The sequence below is a fragment of the Lepus europaeus genome, chromosome 3 (genome assembly GCF_033115175.1).
Source record: "Lepus europaeus isolate LE1 chromosome 3, mLepTim1.pri, whole genome shotgun sequence".
Taxonomy (NCBI): domain Eukaryota; kingdom Metazoa; phylum Chordata; class Mammalia; order Lagomorpha; family Leporidae; genus Lepus; species Lepus europaeus.
The window spans coordinates 31,308,832-31,333,214 of NC_084829.1; the positions used below are offsets into that span (position 1 = coordinate 31,308,832).

General features: G+C 50.1%; 2 protein-coding genes across 2 annotated transcripts; both read left to right on the forward strand.

Moving 5' to 3' along the window:
- Positions 1–4,204: 4,204 nt before the first annotated feature.
- On the forward strand, positions 4,205–8,242 carry LOC133756471 (mucin-22-like; the record flags this gene model as incomplete). The annotated part of the gene is made up of 5 exons (XM_062187153.1): positions 4,205–5,288; positions 5,748–5,963; positions 6,222–6,937; positions 6,998–7,417; positions 7,601–8,242. Coding segments are annotated over exons 1-5 (3,078 nt in total), but the record flags the coding sequence as incomplete, so codon positions are not given.
- Positions 8,243–8,650: 408 nt separating this feature from the next.
- Positions 8,651–23,804, forward strand: LOC133756472 (mucin-22-like). Its single transcript, XM_062187154.1, has 3 exons — positions 8,651–12,857; positions 20,522–20,645; positions 23,666–23,804. Exons 1-3 carry the CDS (start codon positions 8,651–8,653, stop codon positions 23,802–23,804), a joined length of 4,470 nt encoding a protein of 1,489 aa, XP_062043138.1.
- Positions 23,805–24,383: the final 579 nt, after the last annotated feature.

A 24,383-nucleotide genomic window follows, 5' to 3' on the forward strand; every position in this document is an offset into this window, starting at 1 on the left:
CACTAAAAGTCAGTGATAAACCGGAAATATTACAAGCAGCTGGAGGAGAAATGACACATTACCTAGAGAGAAACAAAGGCAAAAACGACAGCAGGGACCTTGGGAGAAACCGTGCCAGCCAGAAAATAAGGAGCAACATTGTTAGGCTATTGAAAGAAAAAAAAAACCCCCATCAACCTAGAATTATACAGAATAAATGTCTTTGTAAAGTGAAGGTGAAATAGAGGCTTTCTGTCCGACAAACAAAATCTAAAAGACTTTATCTCCTGGAGGCGGTTTTTACAGGATAGATTAAAGGAAGCTTTTCAGGAAGGAGCAATTTGGATTTATGCAAAAGAATGAAGCATGTTGAAAATGGGTAAAAATAAAATATTTTTTCTCATTTACATTCTATAAAAGATAATAATGAATTATGGGTCTTATAAATATACAGACATAAAATATGTGACAACAATGGCACAAGGAATAGAAGGATTCTCTTGTTGGATTGTTTTGCCTTGTGTGAAGAGATATTACAGAGGTAATTTAAAAAGTTTATGGAAAATAGAAGTAAAATAAAAGTTTATTTTGATGAAAAAAATGTAAAATATATTCATAAAAAGGGTCTTCCAAAAGTTTGTGGAAATGAATATTATGAAAAAGCTATGCTTGTATTTAGACTTTTTCACCAAAATAAACATCTTTTAAATTCATTTCCCTTTAACATTTTTTAAAGATTTATTTATTTATTTGAAAAAGTTACACACAGAGAGGAGTGACAGAGAGAGAGAGAGAGGTCTTCCATCCGCTGGTTCACTCTCCAATTGGCTGCACCGGCCAGAGCTGCACTGATCAGAAGCCAGGAGCCAGGAGCCAGGAGCTTCTTCCAGGTCTCCCATGTGGGTGCAGGGGTCCAAGGACTTGGGCCATCCTCTACTGCTTTTCCAGGCCATAGCAGAGAGCTGGAGGGGAAGTGGAGCAGCCAGGATACAAACCAGCGCCCATATGGGATGCTGGCACTGCAAGCGGCGGCTTTACCCGCTACGCCACAGCGCTGGCTCCTCCCATGAAATTTTAAAATACTCTCGTATCATGAAATGTGATAAAATTTTGTCTGTGATAAGGCTGTATATTATAAACACTAGAGCAATCACACACACACACACAAGAAGAATTTCTAAGAAGCCAGTAGTGAGAATAAAATGCTGTCATAAAAAAAATGCTTAGGGGCCAGCAATGATCTATAACTGCACACATACAAATGAAAGAAGAGGGACCAGCACTGTGGTTCAGTGGTTTGAGCCGCTGCTTACAATGCCAGCATCCTATATTGGAACTCCCAACTGGCTTCCAATCCAGTTCACTGTTAATGTGCCTGGGAAGACAGCAAAGGATGATCCCAAGTATTTAGACCCCTACCATCCATGTGGGAGATCGGAATGGAATTCCAGGCTCCTGGCATTAGCCTAGCACACAGCTGGCTGTCAATGGCCATTTTGGAAGTGAAACTGTGAATGGAAGCTCTCTTCCCTCTTTGTCATTCTGCTTTTCAAATAAAAAATATTTTTTAATTGAAAGGATAAAAAATATGTTGACACTTTGTTAGCCATGATAACACCAATTTTTAAAAACCTGAGTGGCTATTTCAATATCAAGTAAAATAGATTTAAGAACAAGTAAATAAGTAGTAAAGAGGGATATTGTGTAATTATAAAGTATGAATACTTACAAGCTACAAAAGGAGAACAACAAGCCAGAATACACCACCTTACTCCCGTGATCCCAGCGACCACCATCAGTGATGCTGCGCTGAGCATCAGTGGTATAACACTGGTATCATCTGCCACCTGCTAGTACAAAGAGAAAACAAATATCAAAGAGAAAACACAAATCAAAGAGAAAAACACAATATCATTTCAATGACATTCTGTCACAGATTAATTATGTCAACCTAATCATGAGAAAATATTGCACAGATCAAATTGAGGGACATTCTATAAAATAATGACCTGCAATCTTAAAAAGTCTTCATGAAGGGCCAGTGCTGTGGCATTAGCAGGTTAAGCCACTTTGAGATGCTAATGAGCTTGGGAAAGCGGTAGAAGATGGCCCAAGTGCTTGGGACCCTGCCACGCATGTGGGAGACCCGGAAGAAGCTCCTGGCTACTGACTTTGGCTCAGCCCTAGCTGAAGTGGCCCTCTGGGAAGTGAACCAGTGGATGGAAGGCCTCTCTCTCTCTCTCTCTCTCTCTCTCTCTGTAACTTCACCTTTCAAATAAATAAATACATCTTAAAAATAAAAGTCTTCATGAATGTCAAAGGGACACTGAAGAACAGCACCAGTCTAAAGACCAGGGAGCCACGATTGAAACAACAGGAGTCTGAACTGAATCGATTTACTATGAAAGACATCATAGGACAACTGACAAAACTTGGAACAGATCTGGGATTGGGTGGCAATAATACATCAGTGCAATTTCCTGGTTTTGAGGTTGTACGTGAGAATATATAAAATGTTAAAGGAGATGAGCTATTAGGTTACCAAAAGCTTACAAGTGATTCAGAGAGAAAAGCCCTTTGCATTATACTTATCACAAAATAATTTGTGATATCTTCAAGATATGGAAGTGCCTGGTTCAAGTCCTGACTACTCCACTTCCAGTTCCAGCTTCCTGCTAAAGCAGAGCTCGGGAGGCAGCCGGTGATGAATCAAATACTTGGATCCCTTCCACCCAGACTGAGTTCCTGGCTCCTGGCTTCCACCTGGCCCAGCCCTGACTCTTTGGGCTTTTGGGGTGTGGACCAGCAGATGGGAGATCTCTAGCTAATTGTTTATCATCTATCATCTCTGCCTTTCAAATACAATGAAATGAAATAAACAAATTGTTGAAAAAGTTTAAAGATGGCTTATGGTACTCCACAAAAACAAAGCAAAAAGGACATGGCTTTCAAAACCCTCCAAAGTGTGGCCACACACAAACCATGGATCCTAAGGACTCGGGTTCTCCAATAGGATTGATAGGATTTATAATGTGAGACGGTCTACTTAACGCCTGTGAAAGTGACTCATTCCCAAATGTAAGTCTTGAAGCTGCTTGCATTTCCTAACTTAACTACAACTAATTAGAAATCCTAATTGTGGTAATCTTGAGAAGGTGCCATTATCTCTATGAAGCCCACAGTAACAAAAATATCTCTCTCCTTTGCACACTAGCTGTCCATCACCAGGGAAAACACTGAGCCGAGTTGAATGATCTTTCTCTGTTGCCTGCTTGACATGAATAGTTGTTATATGAAGGTATAATTTACATACTTTCTGCTCTACATTTTGACAAATATTCATGAAAACACTATCATTGAATCATTGAAATACAGAACATTTCCCAAATCCCCCCAAACAAGCACCCAGAAACCACTGATCATGTTTCTGCCCCAGCTGTTTTTCCTTTTCTGGAATGTCATGCAAATAGAATCCTCTAATATGCAGCCTTTTCAATCTGTCTTCTTTTTGTTGTCACCTAGCCACTATATGGATAGACCATGGTTCACCAGCTAAAGTACAGTTGGAATGTTTCCAGGTATTCAATAAAACTTCTAAAAACCATTTGCTTATTTTTTTAAAGATTTATTTATTTGAAAGAGTTACAGAGAGGCAGAGGCAGAGAGAGACAGAGGTCTTCTATCCACTGGGTCACTCCCCAAATGGCTGCAATGGCCAGAGCTGGGCCAATCCAAAGCCAGGAGCCAGGAGCTTCTTCCGGGTCTCTCATGTTGGTGTAGAGGCCTGAGCACTTGGGCCATCTTCTACTGCTTTCCCAGGCATAGCAGAGAGCTGGATCAGAAGTAGAGCAGCCAGGCTGAAATCGACGTCCACATGGAATGCTGGCACTGCAGGTGGCAGCTTTACCTGCTATGCCACAGCGCCAGCCATGCTTTTGAGATTTTTGTTGCATGACATTTTAAGAATGGAGAGGAGCAAAACAAAGAATTATTCTGAGAGAAAATAGAGAATCAAAGACATTGTGGCCACTTGAAAAATAATTTTTTAAAATAACTAATAAAGTGGACAGAAAACAGAGTCATACATGAAAGGGATAGAATGTGTTGAGGTGAAGTGGTAACCTGCAGATCTGAATAACGGGCTACCTAAGATGATGAGGAAATAAAGGATATGTTGACTCGAAAAGTGGCAGCAATGTTGATTTTTAAATCCACAGGATCCCCTATGCTGGCTGAGACCATCACCGTATCTGAGCCCACCATGGTCCCCACCACAACCCCCGAAACAACCACCGGCCCTAGGACTACTACATCATCCAACACAGCCCCTGAGACCACAGCAGGGTCTGCATCCACGAGGAACTCTGACAAGACAACACCCTCTGGTACCACCACAGCCTCCGCCGTGGGCTCTACCGTAAGTCCTGATACAACAATGTCCACCACAGCCGCTGGCACCACCACGGCCTCTACAATAATCCCGGACAGCACCACCGTCTCCCCCACAGCCACAGGCACCAACACTGTCTCCACGACAGTACTTGACAACACCATCGTCTCCACTACACCTGCTGACCATACCACAGCCTCTGACACAACCACAGTCTTGAACACAGACTCTGACAGCACAGAAGTCTACACCACGGTACCTAATCCCATCACGGTCTCCACTGCAACTGCCGACAACACCACCACGGTCACCACCGTTGCCACCACAGTCTCAGTGGAAGCCTCTGACATCAACACTGCCTCTACCACAGGCTCTGATACAACCACTGTCTCCACTACTGCTGACACCCCACTGGTCTCAACTGAAGTCTCTCTCACCACCGTGGGCTCTGCCACAGGAGCTGACACGACAGTGGTCTCCACAGTCACCTCATCCACTGCTTCCGATACCACCATGGTCTCCACCACAGACCCTGATACCACTATGATCTCTTCCACGGCCTCTGATCTCACGACAGTATTAACAACAGTCCTGGATGCCACCAGTGTCTCCACCAGAGCTGGTGGCACCACTGTGATCTCCAGCACAGTTCCTGACACCACTATGGTCTCCACTACCACCTCTGACACCACCACCATCTCCAACACCGCTGCCAGCACCACTGTGGTCTCCACAGCAGTCCCAGACACCACCACCATTTCCACCTCAGCCACTGGCACCAACACAGTCATCACAACAGTGCCAGACACCACCATGGTGACCACCACAACCAGCGACACCACCATGGTCTCTACCTCTGACACCAACACAGTCTTGACAACACGCCTGGACACCACCACTGTCGCTGACACAGCTGCTGGCAGCACCGCAGCCTCCACAACAGCACCTGAAATTCCTGTGGTCTCCACTACTGCCTCTGATACCACCACCATCTCTACCAAAGTTGTTGATACCACCACGGTCTCCACCACAGCAGTCCCAGATACCACCACGGTCTCCACCACAGCCCCAGATACCACCACGGTCTCCACCACAGCCCCAGATACCACCACGTTCTCCACCACAGCAGTCCCAGATACAACCACGGTCTCCACCACAGCAGTCCCAGATACCACCACGGTCTCCACAGCTGTCCCAGATACCACCACGGTCTCCACAGCAGTCCCAGATACTACCACGGTCTCCACCACAGCAGTCCCAGATACCAACACAGTCTCCACCACAGCCCCAGATACCAACACGTTCTCCACCACAGCAGTCCCAGATACAACCACGGTCTCCACCACAGCAGTCCCAGATACCACCACGGTCTCCACAGCTGTCCCAGATACCACCACGGTCTCCACCACAGCCCTAGATACCAACACGGTCTCCACCACAGCCCCAGATACCACCATGGTCTCCACCACAGCCCCAGATACCACCACGGTCTCCACCACAGCAGTCCCAGATACCACCACGGTCTCCACCACAGCCCCAGATACCACCACAGTCTTCACAGCAGTCCCAGATACCACCACGGTCTCCACCACAGCCCCAGATACCACCACAGTCTCCACAGCAGTCCCAGATACCACCATGGTCTCCACCACAGCAGTCCCAGATACCACCATGGTCTCCACCACAGCAGTCCCAGATACCACCACGGTCTTCACCACAGCAGTCCCAGATACCACCACGGTCTTCACCACAGCAGTCCCAGATATCACCACGGTATCCACCACAGCAGTCCCAGATACCACCACGGTCTCCACCACAGCAGTCCCAGATACCACCACGGTCTCCACCACAGCAGTCCCAGATACCACCACGGTCTCCACCACAGCAGCCCCAGATACAACCACGGTCTCCACAGCTGTCCCAGATACCACCACCGTCTCCACCACAGCAGTCCCAGATACCACCACGGTCTCCACCACAGAAGTCCCAGATACCACCACGGTCTCCACCACAGCAGTCCCAGATATCACCACGGTATCCACCACAGCAGTCCCAGATACCACCACGGTATCCACCACAGCAGTCCCAGATACCACCACGGTCTCCACCACAGCAGTCCCAGATACCACCACGGTCTCCACCACAGCAGTCCCAGATACCACCACGGTCACCACAGCAGCCCCAGATACAACCACGGTCTCCACAGCTGTCCCAGATACCACCACGGTCTCCACCACAGCAGTCCCAGATACCACCACGGTCTCCACCACAGCCCTAGATACCACCACGGTCTCCACCACAGCAGTCCCAGATACCACCACGGTCTCCACCACAGCCCCAGATACCACCACGGTCTCCACCAGAGAAGTCCCAGATACCACCACGGTCTCCACCACAGCAGTCCCAGATACAACCACGGTCTCCACCACAGCCCCAGATACCACCACAGTCTTCACAGCAGTCCCAGATACTACCACGGTCTCCACCACAGCCCCAGATACCACCACAGTCTTCACAGCAGTCCCAGATACCACCACGGTCTCCACCACAGCCCCAGATACCACCACGGTCTCCACCACAGCAGTCCCAGATACCACCACGGTATCCACCACAGCAGTCCCAGATACCACCACGGTATCCACCACAGCAGTCCCAGATACCACCACGGTCTCCACCACAGCAGTCCCAGATACCACCACGGTCTCCACCACAGCAGTCCCAGATACCACCACGGTATCCACCACAGCAGTCCCAGATACCACCACGGTATCCACCACAGCAGTCCCAGATACCACCACGGTCTCCACCACAGCAGTCCCAGATACCACCACGGTCTCCACCACAGCAGTCCCAGATACCACCACGGTCACCACAGCAGCCCCAGATACAACCACGGTCTCCACAGCTGTCCCAGATACCACCACGGTCTCCACCACAGCAGTCCCAGATACCACCACGGTCTCCACCACAGCCCCAGATACCACCATGGTCTCCACCACAGACCCAGATGCCACCACAGTCTCCACAGCAGTCCCAGATACCACCATGGTCTCCACCACAGCAGTCCCAGATACCACCACGGTCTCCACCACAGCAGTCCCAGATACCACCACGGTCTTCACCACAGCAGTCCCAGATATCACCACGGTCTCCACCACAGCAGTCCCAGATACCACCACGGTCTCCACCACAGCAGTCCCAGATACCACCACGGTCTCCACCACAGCAGTCCCAGATACCACCACGGTCTCCACCACAGCCCCAGATACCACCACGGTCACCACAGCAGCCCCAGATACAACCACGGTCTCCACAGCTGTCCCAGATACCACCACGGTCTCCACCACAGCAGTCCCAGATACCACCACGGTCTCCACCACAGCAGTCCCAGATACCACCACGGTCTCCACCACAGCCCTAGATACCACCACGGTCTCCACCACAGCACTCCCAGATACCACCACGGTCTCCACCACAGCAGTCCCAGATACCACCACGGTCTCCACCACAGCCCCAGATACCACCACAGTCTACACAGCAGTCCCAGATACTACCATGGTCTCCACCACAGCAGTCCCAGATACCACCACGGTCTCCACCACAGCCCCAGATACCACCACAGTCTCCACAGCAGTCCCAGATACTACCATGGTCTCCACCACAGCAGTCCCAGATACTACCACGGTCTCCACAGCAGTCCCAGATACCACCATGGTCTCCACCACAGCCCCAGATACCAACACAGTCTCTACAACAGTCCCAGATACCACCATGGTCTCCACCACAGCCCCAGATACCTCCACGGTCTCCACCACAGCAGTCCCAGATACCACCACGTTCTCCACCACAGCAGTCCCAGATACCACCACGGTCTCCACCACAGCAGTCCCAGATACCACCACAGTCTCCACCACAGCAGTCCCAGATACCAACACAGTCTCCACCACAGCCCCAGATACCACCACGGTCTCCACCACAGCAGTCCCAGATACAACCACAGTCTCCACCACAGCCCCAGATACCACCACGGTGGTCTCCACCACAGCCCCAGATACCACCATGGTCTCCACCACAGCAGTCCCAGATACCACCACAGTCTCCACCACAGCAGTCCCAGATACCACCACGGTCTCCACCACAGCCCCAGATACCACCACGTTCTCCACCACAGCAGTCCCAGGTACCATCACGGTCTCCACCACAAACCCAGATACCACCACGATCTCCACCACAGCCTCAGATACCACCACCGTCTCCACCACAGCAGTCCCAGATACCACCATGGTCTCCACCACAGCAGTTCCAGATACCACCACGGTCTCCACCACAGCCCCAGATACCACCACAGTCTCCACAGCAGTCCCAGATACTACCATGGTCTCCACCACAGCAGTCCCAGATACCACCACGGTCTCCACCACAGCCCCAGATACCACCATGGTCTCCACATCAGTCCCAGATACTACCATGGTCTCCACCACAGCAGTCCCAGATACTACCACGGTCTCCACAGCAGTCCCAGATACCACCATGGTCTCCACCACAGCCCCAGATACCACCACAGTCTCCACAACAGTCCCAGATACCACCATGGTCTCCACCACAGCCCCAGATACCACCATGGTCTCCACCACAGCCCCAGATACCACCACAGTCTCCACAGCAGTCCCAGATACCACCACGGTCTCCACCACAGCCCCAGATACCACCATGGTCTCCACCACAGCCCCAGATACCACCACGATCTCCACCACAGCAGTCCCAGAGACCACCACGGTCTCCACCACAGCAGTCCCAGATACCACCACGGTCTCCACCACAGCCCCTGACACCACCACAGTCACAATCACTTCCCCCGACACCACCAGAGCCCCCAACACCACCACAGTCACCTCCATGACCCCTGACACCACCACAGTCACCACCACAGTCACCACCATGGCCCCTAACACCACCACATTTACCACTATTGCCACTGATATCACAACTGACTCCACCACTGCCACTGCCACCACTGTAGCTTCTAACACCACCACAATCTCCACCACAGCCTCTGACACCTCCACAAGCTCCACCACAGCAAGTGACAATACCATGGACTCCACCACAGCCCCTGGATCCGTCACCACGGTCTCCACAATGGCCCCTGACACCAGCACAGTGTCCACTATGGCTTCTGACACTACCACAGCCTTCGCCACAGCCTCTAACACCACCACATTCACCACCAGAGCCACTGACACCACAACAGTCACTACCACAGCCTCTGGCTCCACCATTACAGTCTCCACCACTGCCATTGATACCACGACAGTCACCACCATGGCCCCTGGCAACATCACAGTTACCATCACAGCCGCTGATACCACCACCGACTCCACCACTGCCACTGCCACTACTACAGCTTCTAACACTGGCACAGTCTCCACTGCAGCCCTGGACACCACCACGGTCACCAGCACAGCCCCTGACACCACCACAGCCCCTGACACCACCACAGGCTACAGCACGGCCTCTGGTATCACCATAGTTTCCACCACAGACACTGATACCACCACAGTCACCACCATGGCCCCTGACAACACCACAGTCTCCACCACAGCCCCTGACAGCACCTCAGTCTCCACCATAGGCTATACCACGGTCACTGATACCACCACAGTTTCCACCACTTCCTCTGACACCACCACCGTCTATACCACAGCCCCTGATACCACCACAGTCTCCACCACAACACCTAATACCACCACAGTCCCCACTAACAACATCACATTCTCCACTATGGCCCCTGGCTCCAACACCACAGCCTCTGCCATGGCCTCTGACACCACCACAGTCACCACCATGCCCATTGACACCACCACAGTCTCCACCACTGCCATTGATACCACCACAGTCACCACCATGGCCCCTGCCAACATCACAGTCACCACCACAGCCACTGATACCACCACGGACTCCACCACTGCCACTGCCACTGCCACTACTACAGCTTCTAACACTGGCACAGTCTCCACTGCAGCCCGGGACACCACCACAGTCACCGGCACAGCCTCTGACACCACCACAGCCCCTGACACCACCATAGTCTCCACCATGGCCTCTGATACCACTATAGTTTCTACCACAGACACTGATACAACCACAGTCATATCCACGGCCCCTGAAAACACCACAGTCTCCACCGCTGCCTCTGATACCACCACAGTTTTCAACACTTCTTCTGATATCACCACAGTCACCACCACAGCCACTGACACCACCACAGTCACTACTATTGCCCCTGGCACCATCATGGCTCCAGGATCCACCACCACTGTCTCCACCACTGCCTCTGATACCACCACAGTATCCACCACAGCCACTGATACCACTAAAGCTTCTAACACCACCACAGTCTCCACAGTCTCCCCTGATACCACCACAGTCACCAGCACAGTCTCTGACAACACCACAGCCTCCACCACAGTCCCTGACATCACCGCACTCACCACCAGACCCATTGATACCACCGCAGTCTCCACTACAGCTACTGACACCACCACAGTCTACACCACAGCCACTGACACCACCACATTCTCCACTATGGTCCCTGACACCACCACAGCCACTGAAACCACCACAGTCTCCACCACAGGCTATACCACGGTCACTGATACCACTACAGTTTCCACCACTTCCTCTGAAACCACCACAGTCTATACCACAGCCCCTGACACCACCACATTCTCCACCATGGTCCCTGACACCACTGCAGCCACCACCATGCCCACTGACACCACCACAGTCTACAATACTTCCTCTGACACCACCACATTCTCCACCACAACCCTTGACACCACCACAGCCACCACCACAGCCTCTGAAACCTCCAGAGTCTACACCACAGTCATTAATGCCACCACAGTCCACACCACAGCCCCTGACAGCACCACAGTCTTCATTATGCCCACTGGCATCACCACAGTCACCACTACAGCCCCTGACACCACCACCACAGCCTCTGGAACCACCAAGGTCTCCACCATAGGCTATACCACAGCCACTGATACCTCCACAGTCTCCACCACAGCTGCTGATACCACCATAGTTTCTACCACAGACACTGTCACAATCATGGCCCCTGATACCACTACACCTTCTAACAACACCATTGTCTACACCACAGCCCCTGACACCACCACAGCCACTAGCACAGCCTTTGACATCACCACAGCCTCCAACACAACCCCTGACACCACCACAGTCACCACTACAGCCCCTGACACCAGCACAGTCTCCACCACTTCCTCTGACACCACCACAGTTTCCACCATGGCCTCTGACACCAATCCAGTCACCACCACGGGCTACACCACAGCCACTGACACCACCACAGTCTCCACCACTGCCTCTGATACCACTATAGTTTCTACCACAGACACTGATACAACCACAGCCATATCCATGGCCCCTGACAACACCACAGTCTCCAACACTTCCTCTGATACCACCACAGGAACCACCATAGCTCCTGATACCACCATAGCCACTACCATGACCACTGTTGACAACACAGTCTCTAATACAGCTCCCTCTACAGCCTCAAAGACCACTGCAGTGTTTGTGACCACAGTGGGCTCCACCGTATCCTCTGGGAGCAACTTCATCTCCAACACAGAATCTGTGCCCACCAAGGATTCTGCTGCAGTCTCTGAGATCTCTACACCTTTCACGACATTTCCTGTGACTAACCTGACCTCCACCATGGCCTCTGCAGCCACCACAACCTCTCCTACACCATCTGAGGTCATTTCAATCTCTACCACAGTGTATGTGCCTACTACAGACTCCATGATAACACCTGTTCCCACCACAGACTTCACTGTGTCCTCTGAGATCACCACAGCTTCCAGTACAACCTCTAAGCTGGTCACAGCCTCTGCTACCACGTCTGTGTTCCCGTTGACCCCCACCACACCCGAGACCACCCTAGTCTCTGGATCCACCTCAGCCTCCACTACAGCATCTGACAACACCTCCTTCTCTACCATGATGTCTGTGTCTACTATGGCCTCAAAAGCATCTGGGCCCTCCACAGCCTCCAAAACCACCACAGACTCTGAAACCATCAACTCCTCCTCAGCCTCTCAGCTTCCCACAAGCTTGTCCACTTTTACTCTGTCCACTACAACAAGCACCACACTTTCTGAGACCCCAACTGTCCCACACATGGCCTCTGAGAAGTCCACAGACTCCTTTCCAGCCCCTGGGCCCACCACGTCCTCCTCCACGGATGGGGACACCCAGGCTTCTGCCTCGCCTTCTAGACCCACCACAGCTTCCACTTTGTCCTCAACGCCCATCTCGGCCTCTGCTGCAGTCACCTCTAGGTCTACTGCAGGCTCCACCGGGGCCTCTGGGCCTTTCACCACCTCTGCCATCACCTTCACGCCCACCAAGGCCACTGGCATTTCAGCTGAATCCACCGGCGACACAGCTGGAGCAGGTATGAATGCCACATCTTCTCTGAGCACTCACAGTTCAACGTCAATGACAACCACCATCTTTTCACCTATTTCTATTGTCTCTGCCCCACAAGCTAGGCCCCCTTGCCCCCTTATTTATGGGGTGCAATGTGGCATATCAAAACATGTATATGCAAACAATGAGTAATGATCACCTCTGAGTCACTGACATTTCCATCATCTCAGCTGTACATCATTTCTCTGTATTGAGAACATTCAAAACTCTATTACCTATTTCAAAATGTTCAACTAAGCTTTGTCAAGCACACTTATCTTCCTGTGTGATAGAACATTAGAAGTTGTCTTCTATCCAGCTGCACCCCTGTCCCCACTAACCATCCTCTCCCCATCTGTCCCTTCCTTACCTCCTCCCTGGGCTCTGGTTGTCCTATTCTAGTCTCATATCTGTTAAGATCACTCTAACTTCCACGTGTGTGTGTAGCAGCAATGTGCAGTGTTTGGCTTTCTGGACTAGATTCATTTCACTTAACATAAGGTCCTCCAGTTCCACGCATGTTGGTGCTAATATCAGAAATAGCATTCGTTGTTATGGCTAGATAATGCTCCACAGTGTATATCACATTTTCTTTTTTTTTTTCTTTTTTTTTTTTTTGACAGGCAGAGTGGACAGTGAGAGAGAGAGACAGAGAGAAAGGTCTTCCTTTTGCCGTTGGTTCACCCTCCAATGGCCGCCGCGGTAGCGCACTGCGGCCGGCGCACCGCGCTGATCCGATGGCAGGAGCCAGGTGCTTCTCCTGGTCTCCCATGGGGTGCAGGGCCCAAGAACTTGGGCCATCCTCCACTGTACTCCCTGGCCACAGCAGAGAGCTGGCCTGGAAGAGGGGCAACCGGGACAGGATCGGTGCCCCGACCGGGACTAGAACCCGGTGTGCCGGCGCCGCAAGGCGGAGGATTAGCCTAGTGAGCCGCGGCGCCGGCTCACATTTTCTTTATCCATCCATCTATCCATGTGCACTTAGGTTGATTCCATGTCTTGGCTATTGTGAATAGTGCCACAGTAAGCACAGGAATGCAGATTTCTCTGAAATATTGAATCCATGTCTTTCAAATATCTATCTATCTATCTATCTATCTATCTATCTATCTATCTCTACCCAGTAGTAGGATTTCTGGATCATGTGGTAAAACATATTTGTAATTTTTGGGGGGAGCCTCCAAACTGTTCTCCATGAGAGCTGTGCTATTTACATTCATACCCATAGTATATGAGAATTCCCACTTCTCCATTTTTTAAAGATGAATTTATTTATTTGAAAGGGTTACACAGAGAGAGAGGAGAGGCAGAGAGAGAGAGAGAGAGAGAGAGGTCTTCCATCCGATGGTTCACACTCCCCAATTGGTCACAATGGCCAGAGTTGTGCTGATCCGAAGCCAGGAGTCAGGAGTTTCTTCCAGGTCTCCCACGTGGGTGCAGGGGCCCAAGGAGTAGGGCCATCTTCTACTGCTTTCCCAGGCCATGGCAGAGAGCTGGATTGGAAGTAGAGCAGCCAGGTCTCGAACTGGAGCCCATAGGCAATGCCAGCACTTCAGGCCAGGGTGTTAACCTGCTGCACCACAGTACCAGCCCCCCATTTCTCCATTTTTAAAACATTTTTGCTAATAGGGATTCTGATATGTTTTTCTGGTTTTGAGTTTCATTTCCATGATGATTAATGATGCTGAGCATTTTTCCATATGTTGTTGTCTCTTTGTGTATCCTCTTTTCAGAACTGTCCATCCAGGTCATTCAGCCATTTTAAAGTCTCATTATTTGTTTTATTTCTATTGAGTTGAGTTCCTTAAATATTCATCCCTTGTCAGATGAACAGTTTGCAAATATTTTACCCCATTCTATAGATTGTCTATTGGCTCGCTCTCTCCTTTTTTTTTTTGAAGGTTTACTTATGTATTTATTTGAAAGGCAGAGTTGCAGAGAGGGATAGATCTTTCATTCCACTAGTTCACTCCTCAAATACCCACAATGGCCAGGGCTAGGGCAGGCCAGGTTCCAGGAGCTTCTTCCAGATCTCCCACATGGGTGCAGGTGCCCAAGGACTTCAGTCATCTTTTGCTGCGTTCCTAAGTCCATTAGCAAGGAGCTGGATCAGAAGTGGAGCAGCTGGGACTCAAAACAGCACTCATTTGTGATGCCAGCGTCTCAGACGATGGCTTGAAGCACTGTGCCACAATGCCAGCCCCCTTCACTCTCTTGGTTATCTCTCTTGGCAGGAGCCTTTTAATTTGATATAACCCCACTGATCAATTTTGGCTTCTGTTGCCTGTACTTTGTGAGTCGTATCCAAAAAATCTTTTTCCAGACCAGTGTCATGAAATTTCTCCCTCATATTTCCTTCTAAAAGTTTCAGAGTTTCAGGTCTTAATCTTAAGTCTTTGATCCACTTTGGGTTGATTTTTGTATAAAATGAGAGACGGGAATTTCATTTATTTCTTCTATATGTGGATATCCGGTTTCCCCAGCATCATTTATTGAAGAGCCTTTCATTTATTTGATGAACATATTTCTATTTTTATTTAAAGATTTTTTATTTATTTGAGAGACAGCGTTACAGAGAGAGGAAGACACAGAGAGAGGTCTTCCATCTGCTGGTTCACTCCCCAAATGGTAGCAATGGCCAGAGCTGGGCCAATCCGAAGCCAGGTGTTTCCTCAGGTCTCCCATGTGGGTACAGAGGCCCAGGGACTTGGGCCATCTTCCACTGCTTTCCCAGGCCATAGCAGAGAGCAGGATCAGAAGTAGAGCAGCTGGACTTGAACTGGCGCCCATATGGGATGCTGGCGTTGCAGAAGTAGGCTTTACCCACTATGCCACAATGCCAGTTTTTTGTCAAAAATCAATTAGCTATAAATACATGGATTAATTCTGGATTCTCTGTTCTGTTCCACTAATCTATGTCTCTGTTGTTGTGCCAGTACTCTGCAGTTTTAGATACTATTTGAAATCAGTTGTTGTAATGCCCAGTTTTGTTCTTGATCAGGATTGCTTTGATTATTCAAGATCTCTTGTAGATCGGGAATTTTGTGATTGATATTTGCTAGGGCTCTGAGGAATGCCTCTGATACCTGATAGGAATTGCATTGGGTTCGCAGATTGTTTGGGGTAGTGTAGACATTTTAATAACAATAATTCTTCAAATCCATAAACATGGGCTGTCTTCCCATTTTTGTGTCTCTCCAATTTCTTTCATTGATGTTTTGTAATTTTTGTTGCAGAAATGATTCACTTCCTTGATTAAACTTATTTCTGGATATTTTGTAGCTATTATAAATGGAGTTGCTTTCTTAAGGATGACAGTGTTGCAGGTAGTGGTTTTTACATTGTGCCAAAACGCTGACCCCTGCATCCAGTTTCCTCAACGATTTTGGTCTGTAGTTTTTGGTGTCGGTGTATCCTTGTTTGGTTTTAGAATTAGAGTGAGACTGACCTTGTAGAATGAGCTTGAAAGGGAGCCCATCCTTTCAATGCTGTGGGATAGCTTGAGACAAATAGGCTTTAGTTCTTTTCTTTTTTTTAAGATTTATTTTTTTATTTATTTGAAAGACAGAGTTACAGAGAGAGGTAGAGACAGAGAGAGCGGTCTTTCATTCGCTGGTTCACTCCTCAGACGGCTGCAATGGTTGGAGCTGCACTGATCCGAAGCCAGGAGCCAGGAGCTTCTTCCAGGTCTCCCATGTGGGTGCAGGGGCCCAAGGACTTGGGCCATCTTCTACTGCCAGCGCTTCATGCCAGGGCGTTAACTTGCTGCGCCATAGCGCTGGCCCCAGTTATTTTCTTAAAATTTGGTTAAACTTATTAGTTAAATCATCCAGTCCTAAGCTTTTCCTGTTGGGAGACTTTTTATTACTGACTCAATCTTTGTTGTTGTTGTTGTTTTTGACAGGCAGACTGGATAGTGAGAGAGAGAGACAGAGAGAAAGGTCTTCCTTTTGCCATTGGTTCACCCTCCAATGGCCTCTGTGGCCGGCGCATCTCGCTGATCCAAAGCCAGGAGCCAGGTGCTTCTCCTGGTCTCCCATGCGGGTGCAGGACCCAAGCACTTGGGCCACCCTCCACTGCCTTCCCCGGGCCATAGCAGAGAGCTGGCCTGGAAGAGGGGCAACCGGGATAGAATCCGGTGCCCCAACCAGGACTAGAACCCGGTGTGCCGGCGCCGCAAGGTGGAGGATTAGCTGTTAAGCCACGGCGCTGGCCTATTACTGACTCAATCTTGTTACTTGTTACTGATCTGTTCAGGTTTTCTATGATCTTACGGTTCAGTTTTGATAGATTATATGTGTCCAGAAATTTATTCATTTCTTCTAGGTTCCCCAATGTATTTGCATATAGTTGTTCATAATTGTCTCTAACATGCTTTGTATTTCTGTAGTATCACTTTATTTTCTCCCTATTATGATTGTATTTATTTGGGTCTTTACTCTTTGTTCATAATTAGTCTGTCTAAAATTTTATTAATTTTGTTTCTCTCTAAAAAACAACTCTTTGTTTATTGCAATTTCATATTTTTAAGCCTCTCACTAAGTTCTGCTATGATCATTGTTCTTTCTTCCCTTGTACTAATTTTGATGTTGGTTTGTTCTTGCTTTTTTAGCTTCTTGGGTTGCAATTATTAGGTTGTTTATTTGAAATCTTCCTAATTTTTTTCTGTAGGCATTTATTGATACACACTTCCTTCTAATTCTGCTGTATCCCATAGGTTTGGGTATGTTGTGTTACATTTCCATGTCTTTGAAAAAACTTTAAGCTTCCCTTTTGATTTCTTCATTGATTCACTGTTCATTCAAGATAATGGTATTAAATTTCTAATCATTTTTACAGTTTCTAAAGTTTCTCTTAATTTATACTTATTTATATCTTAATTTATACTTATTTATATCTTAATTTATACTTTAGATGTTCTCACGTCTGTGCCAAGCACAATCAGTTCTACCCAGATCATCACCAGGAGCATCATGGCCTCATATTCGATATATGGACGCTTAGTCAGGGAGTTGGCTAACTGCCCTTCAAGGGTCGAGTCTCACCTATTATCTGTTTTTGGAAATAATATTTTATTGGAACATAGCCATGCCCATTCACTTACTTTTTTTTTTTTATTTTTGGACAGGCAGAGTGGACAGTGAGAGAGAGAGAGAGACAGAGAGAAAGGTCTTCCTTTTTGCCGTTGGTTCACCCTCCAATGGCCACCTCGGCTGGCACGCTGCAGCCGGCACATTGCGCTGATCCGAAGCCAGGAGCCAGGTGCTTCTCCTGGTCTCCCATGCGGGTGCAGGGCCCAAGGACCTGGGCCATCCTCCACTGCACTCCCAGGCCACAGCAGAGAGCTGACCTGGAAGAGGGGCAACCAGGACAGAACCTGGCGCCCCAACTGGGACTAGAACCCGGTATGCCGGTGCTGCAGGCGGAGGATTAGCCTAGTGAGCCACAGCGCTGGCCGCCCACTCACTTACATAGTCTCTCTCTCTGCTTTCCAGCTCTCGGTACAGTAGAAAGGAGACTGTGTCACCCAAAAAGATGACAATATTCCCTATCTGGCCATCTGCAGGAACATTTGCCGGCCCTTACTGCAGGCTGTGACATACGCTGCGCCTGTCCCTGCCACATATTGGATCTGATTGCACCCCCTTTGTTCTGAGCCCGTTCAGCTCTGCTCCTTTCGTGTGTCAGGTTTTAACCACTTCTAATCCATGCACAGCCATTGTTCCTGAGTCATTGCTAGCACATCTCTCGCACCTTGTGCTGAGTTAGCTGTCTCCCATCCCTGCCATCAGGCTCCACTGGGTCAGGTTGTCCTGCATTTGTTCCAAGGACTCTCAGGTTAACTTTGTTGACCACAGTTGTGGTTAGATGATGTCACCTGTGCTCAAGCCAGGGCCACTGCCCCACCTGTGAGTAAATTTCTTTTTAAGATTCATGCATTTATTTGAAAGGCAGAGTTATAGAATGGGAGAGGGAGAGGGAGAGGTGGAGGAGAGAGAGAAAGGGAGAGAGAGAGAGAGGGAGAGAGAATGGATCTTCCATCTGCTGGTTCACTCCCCGAATGGCCGCAACATCTGGAGCTGGACCTGTGTGAATCAAGGAACCAGGAGCTTCATCCGGGTCTCCAACATGGGTGCAGGGCCCCAAGTACTTGAGCCATCTTCTGCTGCTTTCCCCGGGAACATCAGCACAGAGCTGGAATGGAAGTGGAGCACTGGGATTAGATAGGTGATGCTGGTGTCACGTGGTGGCTTTACCCGCTATGCCACAATGCCGGTCCCCATGAGTAAATATTATTCTGTCCTCTCCTCCCACATCCTCCTTAAACCTGGTGCCTATGGTGACAAGAGAATCAGGACCCACCAGGGTCTCCAACACCACCGGAGGACATGGTCTACCTTCTCTTCTCCAACATTCACCTCTGTTCTGATACAAGTCAATCACTCCTACTGTATCTCCCCAGCAATCCCTGTCCTCAAACCACCACTATTAAAACATGTAATATTCAGTGCCCTTCTGGTGCTGTGGCATAGCGGGTAAAACTGCTGCCTGCAGCGCCGGCATCCCATATGGGTGCCGGTTCAAGTCCCAGCTACTCCACTTCCGATCCAGCTCTCTGTTATGGCCTGGGAAATCAGTAGAAGATGGTCCAAGACCTTGGGCCCTGGCACCCATGTGGGACACCCAGAAGAAGCTCCTGGCTTTGGATCAGCCCAGCTCCGGCTGTTGTGACCATTGGGGAGTGAACCAGTGGATGGAAGACCTCTCTCTCTTTCCCTCCTCTCTCTCTCTCTCTCTCTCTCTCTCTCTCTCTCTCTGCCTCTGCCTCTGCCTCTCTGTAACTCTGCCTTTCAAATAAATAAATAAATCCTAAAAAAATTTTCAGTGTTCTCTGCTCTAGGGATCCCCACCTCCCCTTTAATGATCTCTACTGTAAATGCATCATGTGTATGACCTGTTTCCTAGGCACCAGGACCACTGGTCTCAGACCAACCACCTCTGACTCTGTCACCACGGCCCCTGGAAGGGACTCCCCGGCCTCTACTACCAGCAGTCCCGTGCCTGGGACAACCCTGAATACCTCTGGCCTGGCCACATCCACTATTGGAACTTCATCCACCACCGCAGTGGCAGGCAGCAGGACCTCCACGGGGTCTCCCCAGGAGCCAACCAGCACCACCTCCCATCAAACAGGCTCCACCTCCGTGGCCACCTCCCCGGTCAACGAGAGCCACACACCAACAACCGTGGCCAAGCCGAGCGGATATTTACAGCCCTGGGGCATCGTCCTCATTTCTCTGGCTGCTGTCGTGGTCGCTGTGGGACTGCTAATAGGGCTGAGTTTTTGCTTGGTGAGTACCTAGGGTGGGTTAGCAGGCGCGAAGGCAGACGTACACGAGAAGGGACTTGTGCGAAGAGTGCCGTTGGGGTGTTCCGAAAAAAAGCCGAGAATACATCGGCAGGCTAGGAAAGAAAAAATCACACAGCATGGTATAGAGACAGAGAAATCGTTGAAAGGGAGAGGTACAGAGAGGACGTTGAGGCCAAACCGAAAGGAAATTGTGTAAAAGGTGAAATCTGGAAATTAGACCATTTCCCGGGAGTCTCCAGGCGGGCAGTGGCGCTCACGTTCACCGCGCACCTCCGCAGTGATAACGCGCACGTCTTCCCTTCCGATCGCTGCCTTTGCACCAGGAGCGGGCATCCTCGGCCCTGGCTCTCCTGGGGTCAGCCGCCAGAGTGGGGACGTCCGAACCCCTCACAAGATGCTCAGGTGACGCAAAGGGAAACACAGCTCCGTCCCGGCTACTTACTCTGAACCCCCTGTAGCCGCCCAGCTCTCAGGGCCTGGGCTTCACAAACACACGTTTGGATTTTATATTTATTTATACGCATGGAATACTTCTATGGATTTTATATTTACACGTGCTTTTCCTGTTTTCTTATGGTTCTCGTTAGTAAGCTCACATAGGAGGAATGCTGTGGGAGTTAAGTCATTCTGGCTCCCAAGAGACTGTGCGTCTCTTCCCAACTGTGAGCTTAGTGGCGTGTGTTGGTAGCTTAACATGCTGTGGTGGCAGTGTTTATACCACGGGCGTTGACAAATACTACAGACTAGGACTCCCCCTCCCCTGTCCCCAGCCCTGGAGATCTGGCGGTTGAATGCTGACCAGCAGGCCACTCGTAAGAATGGGCAGGCAAATGGACACCACACTGCAGCCGCAGAGGTTCTGGCCTAATACGGCCAATTCACCAGGGTTCACCAGGGTTCACCAGGGTTCTTTGTTTCCAAGTTCTCGGCCTCCCGTCATAGGTGGGCTACAAAATAAATTTCCGCTCTCTAGGAGGAACTTCCTAAGTTACTTTATAATTTGATATTTCAGCTCAGGAGATGATGGTAGGAACAAACATGAATTGATGTTTCAGTAAGTGCTAGGCTCAGAGCTGAATAGTTAAAGTGCATCGCAGTATGGTATCTGCTCTATGGTCAGACGCTATTCATCGTCTAAGTGAGGCAGCTGGGGCTCTGTGGTCTTAGCTGTTTGCCCCAGCACGGGCCGTAAGTGGCAGGTCTTGGACTCAAATTCAGGTTGGTTGCATTGTGGAGCTTAGAGTCTGCAGTCTTTTTCTTTTTCTTTAATTAATTAATTTATTTGAGAGGCAGAGTTAACGAGGGAGAGACGGGGGTTGGTAGAGGTCTTCCATCTGCTGGTTCACTCCCCAAATAGCCACAATGGCTGGAGCTGGGCTGATCTGAAAACAGGAGCCAGGAGCTTCTTCTGGGGCTCCCACATGGATGCAGGGGCCCAAGCACTTAGGGCATCTTCTGCTGCTTTCCCAGGCCATTAGCAGAGAGCTGGATCAGAAGTGGAGCAGCCAGGAATGAAATGTTGTCCATGTGGGAGGCTGGCGCCACAGGCAGAGGCTTAGTGCCAGCCCAAGAGTCTGCAGTCTTTTTTATTTTCAAGATTTATTTATTTATTTGAAAGCCAGAGTTGCACAGAGAGAGGAGAGGCAGAGAGAAAGAGAGGTCTCCCATCCGATGGTTCACTCCCCAGTTAGCCACAACTGGCCGGAGCTGTGCCGATCCCAAGCCAGGAGCCAGGAGCTTCTTCTGGGACTCCCACACAGTGCAGGGGCCCAACAGCTTTCCCAGGCCATAGCAGAGAGCTAGATCAGAAGAGGAGTAGCTGGGACTAGAACCGGTACCCATATGGGATGCCAGTGCTTCAGGCCAGGGGGTTAACCCGCTGCACCACAGCACCGGCCCCAGAGTCTGCAGTCTCAAGACTGTAAGGATGGCTGGCGCCACGGCTCACTGGGCTAATCCTCTGCCTGCGGCGCTGGCACCCCAGGTTCTAGTCCCGGTCGGGGCGCTGGATTCTGTCCTGGTTGCCCCTCTTCCAGTCCAGCTCTCTGCTGTGGCCTGGGAGTGCAGTGGAGGATGGCCCAAGTGCTTGGGCCCTGCACCCACATGGGAGACACCTGGCTCCTGACTTTGGATCGTAGCGGCCATTTGGGGGGTGAACCAACGGAAAGAAGACCTTTCTTTATTTCTCTCTCACTGTCTTTTTTTTTTTTTTTTTGACAGGCAGAGTGGACAGTGAGAGAAAGAAAGGTCCTCCTTTTTTTTTTCTGTTGGTTCACCCCCCAATGGCCACTGCAGCCAGTGCGCTGCGATTGGCGCACTGCACTGATCCGAAGCCAGGAGCCAGGTGCCTCCTCCTGGTCTCCCATGCGGGTGCAGGGCCCAAGCACTTGGGCCATCCTCCACTGCACTCCCAGGCCATAGCAGAGAGCTGGCCTGGAAGAGGGGCAACCAGGATAGAATCCAGCGCCCGACCGGGACTAGAACCTGGTGTGCCGGCGCCGCAAGGCGGAGGATTAGCCTGTTGAGCCACGGCGCCGGCCTCTCTCTCACTGTCTAACTCTACCTGTCAAAAACAAAATAACACACACACACACACACACACAAAGACTGTAAGGACCTGAGTGCTCTCATTCCACACACCTGTCCTCATAGTCTTAACTGATTAACAGAGAGAGACTATCCCTCAGGTGCGTCTCTGCCTGTCACATGGTGGTATGGATTTGCCTTTGTCTTGAAAGTCTGAGGATGCAAAATCTCACCACGCTGCAGGGCAAGACTTGTCTCTTCACACAGAGGATATGTTAATATATCAGGGAGGTCACTTTCTCAGAGAGAGAAGAGTAAAACCACAAGCAGGGGCTGGCGCTGTGGCTTAGCGGGTAAAGCCGCCACTTACAGTGCCGGCATCCCATATGGACACCAGTTCGAGTCCTGGCTGCTTCACTTCCCATATAGCTCCCTGTTAATGTGCCTGGGAAAGCAGTAGAAGATGGCCCAAGTCCTTGCTCCCCTGCACCCATGTGGGAGACCCAGAAGAGGCTCCCGGCTTTGGATCATGACAGCTCTGGCCAATGCAGCCATTTAGGGAGTAAACCAGCGAATGGAAGACCCCTCTCTCTGACTCTCTCTCTCTCTGCTTCTGCCTATTATAACTATGCCTTTCAAATAAATAAATATTCAAAACAAAACAAGGAGAGACAGAGAGAGCAGCAGCGCTACCATAGTGAGGATGTGGCCATTTTGCAAAGTGAGGATCTGACATTGTTGAAATAGACATGACAGTGATAAGGGAAAAAGGACTTAATTCTTTATATATATATTTTTTCTTTTAGAGGGACTTCTCCTTCCCCCTGAGAAACAGTCATACCTTTTACCCACATGGTCACAACCGTGGCCTTAATCTGGACCTGGACTTGGGCCAGGGCCCTGGAAGGTTCCACAGTTTGGGAGATGAACCAGTCCATGAAGGTGGACTTGACATTGGACATGGAGGAGCACAAGGCCGTGGACATGGAGTGGGCCATGGATTTAGCTACAACGTTGGGGGAGGTGATGGGATGACTCATGGCAGAAATGGAGGCAGCCGTCACGACAGCTTTGAAATGGGTCATGGGGGAGGTCGTGGAGGAAGCCATGGAGAGCGCCACAGGGGAGGCCACCGGAGAGACCACAGCAGGACAAGATGGCTGTGGCCCTAGAGTGGATGACGGAAAATATTACGGGGAAGCAAAATTTGGAGTGGAGAGAATCATGGGGAATAAGAAAAGGATGATCAAGGAGTGATGAAAATGAAGCACAAAATGCCTCCCAGGCGTGAACCATGGAGATGGACACGGCCTCCATTCAGAAAGGAGCCAGCAAAAGGCTCACAGAGACCTTGACCAGCGCCAGAGATCAGGCAGAGACCGGTTCCGGAGCAGGTGTGCCGCCTCGCCAGGCATGGAGATGAGCTCAAGGCGAAGCCTCCACAAGCGCTGGTCGTCTCAGTCTCAGCTCCATTGTGGGGTCACGGTGACCCCAGGAAAGCTTCCCTCCCATCTCCCACCGGGACACCTCCATGTTTCTCACCCTCGTGTTTCCTTGGGAGACTATCCATGTTACCACGATATCTGTAAGAAAAGAATTCCAGAATAAATGTAT

Bases quoted from the DNA above. Each gene is read 5' to 3' on its own strand.
- LOC133756472 (XM_062187154.1), top strand. From the start codon at position 8,651: ATGGTCTCCACCACAGCAGTTCCAGATACCACCACGGTCTCCACCACA. The intron at 12,858-20,521 runs GTATGAATGCCA...GCACCTCCGCAG, and splicing joins CGGCGACACAGCTGGAGCAG to TGATAACGCGCACGTCTTCC. The intron at 20,646-23,665 runs GTGACGCAAAGG...GACTTGGGCCAG, and splicing joins ACCCCTCACAAGATGCTCAG to GGCCCTGGAAGGTTCCACAG.